General features: G+C 37.5%; 1 protein-coding gene across 1 annotated transcript in view; it reads left to right on the plus strand.

The window, feature by feature from the left end:
- MOSMO (modulator of smoothened) overlaps nucleotides 1-5,634 on the plus strand; it is a 45,267-nt gene extending 39,633 nt beyond the window's left edge. Inside the window, exons 2-3 of the mRNA XM_073542975.1 lie at nucleotides 633-845; nucleotides 2,183-5,634. Coding sequence (XP_073399076.1) covers nucleotides 633-845; nucleotides 2,183-2,367 — 398 coding nt within the window. The 3' untranslated portion in view covers nucleotides 2,368-5,634. The remainder of the gene's footprint in view (nucleotides 1-632; nucleotides 846-2,182) is intronic.
- Nucleotides 5,635-6,000: the final 366 nt, after the last annotated feature.

The raw sequence follows: 6,000 nt of genomic DNA on the forward strand, positions 1-6,000 counted from the left end.
TTCCTGTTGGTTTAGCCTGCCTATCCGTCATCTTATGTCTGAGCTCTGTAAGGTGGTAACACTAATTAGATAATTATCAACTACACCAAAAAAAATGTGCTCGTTTGGTTTACCCAGATCTGTGTATTTAAGTTCCATAGGGAGAAGGGCATAACCTGCTTCTGGACTCTGACCATGGCTTAACAAATGGTGGGGCATGTTAGTGGTCCAGCATGTCTGATCCTTCAGCCCTCTCCTTTTGAGGACGAGCCAAAACGATTCCATACACATCAGATACATGACTTTTTGAACTGAAAATTGACTTGCAGAAGTTAATGGTCACCATACCCATTAGATGAGACGCTGGGAAAGATCGCACTGGCCATTCTCCCAAACATGGCGATAAATCTAGTACTCTTCTATTCAGTATGAACACTTTGTGGTTTCTTTTTTTCTTCTGAATTTATAAGAACGTCTACATTAAGTGACATGTCGCACTGGGGAACTATTGTGTGCTTTTGTTTTTTGTTTGTGTCTTTTTTTTTTTTTTCCATCACTTTCTCATCCGGTTTTCTTACTATTGTGTCGTCTTGCTGAGTTTATGGCTGATTTTCTGTTCTCTCCCGTGTTAATGCCATCTCTGTTGTCCGCAGGTGCTCTCACAGTCGGCCTTGTCAGGCAATGTCAGACCATCCATGGACGTGACAGGACCTGCATTCCTCCGCGGCTCCCTCCGGAGTGGGTTACTACACTGTTTTTCATCATTATGGGAATTATATCATTGACTGTTACGTGCGGTTTGCTAGTGGCTTCCCACTGGAGAAGAGAAGCTACAAAATATGCCCGCTGGATAGCATTCACTGGCAGTAAGTGTTAATGCGGATTCAGAGGGTACTTGCTGTAGATCCTTACTTTACTGGATGGCGCCACTTCTGAAATCATTGGCCTAGTGTTCACCGCCGGCCATTGTATGTATTATTATAACCATATTACAGTAAAAGAAGTATAGATCATCAACTCCGTATACACTAGAGAGGACCACCAGCCTGTAACTTAATAGCACAAACGCAGATATATCCAGGTCAGGGATCATAAATATTATATTAGTGGGGTGTGTATAAAGTAGATCATGTCCTCCTAAGATCACCGTGAAGAGCATTGCATTAAGTACCTGATGAAGACCCTTGCTTAGAGTCAAAACGTATTTATTAATACACTTAAAGACTAAACCTGAAGCTCTGTATTCCTGAGATCTGTCAAAGGCATTGCTCGGAATAGTGTTTTGGTGTATTTTTGTTACCTTTAGGCTGGTGGTACATTATGTAAAACCACCCCAGCCTTAACATAAAAACACTATTCAGAGCAATGCCTTTGACGGCTGTGATTTTTTTTTTTTTTTTTTTTTCCCGTTTATACATTTTAGATTTTTTATACCTATAATAAAAAGCTGAGAAATTTCATTTATATGATTAGAGGCCAAGACTACTCTACTGCGTAAGACATAGGATTGTCCTGGAGATCATGTTTCTTTGCTAGGCTTTTAGTAGAGGTTGACATGGCGATAGAATATTTTAGGATGCCTAGCCGTATACCCCATATTAAAACCCAAAGGTATGAACTGGGATATAAAGTGGTGTGCATGCAGCATGTAAGCGCACGTTCACCCTTGGCCACTGAACAGAAAAAAAAAAACAAAGGTAGAAACATAATGATTGAATACCCTGCAGTAAATGAATAAATAGCACAGTGCTTGAAAGTTACCGTAATATACAGTACTTAGTTAACATGTTTTTTGATCAAAAATATGCGGAAGCCATTACACGTTGGGCTCAGTTTGTCTCAGCCCTTATCCACATGCATGTCAATTGACGAACGGTAAGGTTTTTAATATTGAGAGTTAGGACTGTTCCAATTATGGTCACAGTGAAGAGGTGGGATGACTTTCACATTTTTGGGGATAAAAAAACATGTTAACTAAGTAGGGTATTTATTTATTTATTCATTATGTTTCTGTCTTTGGTTAAGAACATATTGAGTACTTGAAAGTTAATTATTTTTTTTTTTTATATGGCCACCCTAGAGAAAATGGGACAAGACTATACAGTAACGTCATATATATGGTACATGGTTACGTTTTACGTAGCCGACAAATTTCTTAGTAAAGTAAAATATAATCTTTTTTTTTTTTTTTCCTTTCTTGCAGTGATCCTCTTCTGTATGGCAGCATTAATATTCCCCATAGGATTTTACATCAATGAAGTTGGTGGACAGCCCTACAAATTACCCAACAATACTGTAGTTGGGTCATCCTATGTACTTTTTGTCTTATCCATTTTCTTTACTATAGTGGGACTATTATTTGCAGGCAAAGTGTGTTTACCTGGCTGATATAAAGGGGAGAACGACGAGACTATATTTTATTTTTTCTCCTTGGAATGGATAATATAAATTCGTTGGGAAGGGTGGTGGGGGAAAAAGAGGGTTCCTTGAATATCTCTGAAGACCTCGCCTTCTCGGGAGACTACCTGAAAGGGACAAAAGAACTGAGAAGCTAAAAGACATTGACTTGTTCTCACTATGCACTTTGGATCAAATGGAGAGCCTTTCTTTCCACAACCAAATACAAATATCATTGACTGATCTCCTGAGCATATTCATGCCGTCAGGTCTGCACTGTGACGTGGACTCGTGAAGAACGACGCTTTACACTGACAAGCAAAACTGACCTTCATTACTGTACCCAAATCCCATTTCATTGTCTACTAACATAGGAACTGAAGAGGAAACGAATCTCAAAGAGTATTTATGAATTTTTGCATATGACCTAGGATCCTTTCAAGGCCGAGTGAGGCTGGCCTCACTTAGGAGACGAAAAATTGGAGCAATCGCGGACTGAAAATTCTCCAAGCGAAGGAGCAAAGAAATCAACCCCTATGACGCCCTCCAGCTCAAAACTTGGTTTTGTGTCCTCCTGACAGCTTAGTATGTCTGTGGGTTCGTTGTTGGTGGACCCTTGATTATCTAGGAGGAAGGGCACAGCAATGGACGGTCGTATTATTAAAAAAGAAAAAAATTAAAAGAAAAACTAATCAGAATGGTGCTTTGCTGATATGAGGGGAATATTGTATTCCTTTTCGAAGCACACAGGATACTGGAAACACTAATCCTATCCCCTCTTTACTGGGCCATTAGAAGAACACGTTTTAGGACGGGGTTGTCTTTTTTCATTTATATTTATATGAATATATATATATTTTTTGCTGACGCAGTATACAGTGTTATATACAGGCAGTTCTGGGAAAAGAAGGCTACAAATGCTTTGCTAGCGAAATCACTGTGGCGCGCAAACTGGAACCGGTAGATAACTAAAGCCATTTCCCTGAAGACTGCATAGTGAATAGTCTTCAGTTTACCTCATACGTTGTAGCAGCCCTCCGTTTTTGTTTTTAATGGTAGAAACATTTCATACAGCTTATTTTTTATTATTTTTAAAGGAATTTAATTCATCTTGAGGTTGACTTCTGTGATATATTGAATTCCACGGTGATTAAGGGCATTTGATCCTATTCGATCCTACGATGGACCCCCTCCCACTTTAAATTAGGGTATGTCTTCTAGAAGAGGCAATAATAGGGGTAAGATAGTTGGTTTCTTTTTTTTTTACCCAATACATGGCCTCTCTATTCCGGATAACTAATGGTGTATGACCCTGACGCTAAATGTGGCCATAAACCTGAGAGAGTAATGGAAATCCTCTGATGAACGATGTCCTGCCCATACAAGTTTTAGTCCATGTAGGACTGAAATCTTTCTGGGAACATTCTTTCTTGGAAAGATCTTTCATGATCTAGTGACCAATCGACTAAAATTTTAAACACGACCAACTTCGTTCCAGACGATGACGGTCTCATCTGTCCGCTAAAATGATTGTTTTGAAACTGGCTCTTTTGGTTTTAGAGGGAATCTGTAGTAGGATCAACCCTCCTAAGTCATCTATATGGGCATGCAGGTCATAAAAAGTTTAATAAAATAATACCATGATATCTGCGTTCAGAGCTCTTATTCTAGAGATTTCCACATTTTTCATATGTAAATGAGCTTTTAAGATCTCTGGGTCGGACATAGGTCTATCTGAGATTCTGCCTCGAGATTAGGGGGAGTTACCAGTGTGAGACATGTAATGACTGACAATCTGCGCTCAGATTATCACTGCAGAGCTATTTGTGATTACAAACAACACAGTACAGCAGAGCTGAAATTTGTCTCATTACAAACACATTTGCAGCTTCTTCTGTCTGCTCAGTTGCAGAGCTGTGCCTGACTGACACTAACACTTCTTCGGTTTCCATCTCACACCACCAGTGTCGGTAGAGGGCAGTATAGAAGAGCTAACAGTACTATGAGAGGAGAGCTACAACTGCAGATGTGTTTGTAATGAGACAAAGATTAGTTCTGCCGAGTGTGATTTGTAACTGTCACTCATTACATGTCTCCCATTAGTAACTCCCCATTTCATTTAAAATAAGCCCTGGAGGCAGATTCTCAGGGAGATCTATGTCCGGCCCATAGATCTAACAGCTCATTTACATATTTATAAAAATGTTGAATTCTCTGGAATAAGACATCAGTTCGTAGATATCAAGGTATCATTTTATTCAACTTTTTATACCTGCCTGTCCAGATAAATGGCTCAGAAGGGTTGTTCTTACTGACAGTTTCCTTTTAATGTGTATGGCCTCGCCTCCCAGATTAGAAAAAAAAAACCTCATACTCTTTCCTTCTCCATAAAATAATTTTAAGATTATGTGCACATGACGTCTTAAGTCAGAGGTTTTCCTAGGCAAAACCGCTTCAAGAAAATGCCAGCAGGTTTTTTTTGTTTGTTTGTTTTTGTGCTTTCCTGAAGTGGCTTCTGGTAGTTTTGCTGTCATTTTTTTGTCTTTTTTTTTTTTTTTTTTTTTTTTTTTTTTTTTTTAACAATTACATTTTTATCCTGATTAGACAATTAAAAATAAAAATTAAAGAAATACATGTGGCAGATCTGCGGGCACAGTCCTGTTCATCAAACCGAAAACCAGAAAAGCCTTTACATTGCGATGTATAGAAAGAGAGTTTCTGTATCCAATCTCCCCCTATGGTCCATTTTATAGATGCCCTAATTTAAAGGGGAATTCCATATTTGACCCCATAAATCATCACCATATTTACTGTCCCCTAATTGTGTTTTCCCCACATTGGATTTGTTTCCCATTAAGTATTTGTTTCCCCCTTCTTTTGCGTTCTCTGATCTCATCCGCTACGTGTAGCTGCATTTTTACCAGCGATTACTCCCAAGCACAGCTATAGACTGTAAAACAAAAAGTATGCTACAGGAGACGTCACTACTAGGTCAACATGATGTAAATACCTTCGTTCTGTAATGTGTGTTACTTGTTATGACTAATTTATTATCAGTCAGATGGACATCCTTAAATTATTTTGTGAGATTTTTCTTTTTTTTTTTTTTTTAATCTTTACTTTACCCTCCATCCCTCGCACCATTTTGTTTTCTCATGACATTTGCATTCTGTAGATAACTATTTCATTGTCACATGATTATATGGAAATATTTGCAGAAAAAATACATATAAACGGGAATACAAAAAAGAAACTTTATTCAGTTGTTTTTTTGTCCTTTTTAATTTTTTTTTTGTTCCTTGTGTCCACAGTTAATTATAAAGAAAGTCAAGACTAAAAAGTTCAAAAGCTTCAGTTATCTGTAACATTGTTTGGATATTGACAAGCTCTAAAGAAAAAAAAAAAAAGCCACTTGCGTATTTTTTGGGGGAGTTCTAACCAAATCCTTACCTTTTGTATAACCTAACCATTTTGTAACATTAGTTCAGTAAGTTGCATCAAAATCTTAAAGTAACAGTTTGAAAAAAATAAATAAATATAATATATATATATATATATATATATATATATATATTTATATTTATATTATATATATATATATACACACACACACACTCGGTGTTC

The sequence above is a fragment of the Dendrobates tinctorius genome, unplaced genomic scaffold, assembly GCF_039654945.1.
Source record: "Dendrobates tinctorius isolate UK_male_01 unplaced genomic scaffold, ASM3965494v1 ptg000129l, whole genome shotgun sequence".
Lineage (NCBI taxonomy): Eukaryota > Metazoa > Chordata > Amphibia > Anura > Dendrobatidae > Dendrobates > Dendrobates tinctorius.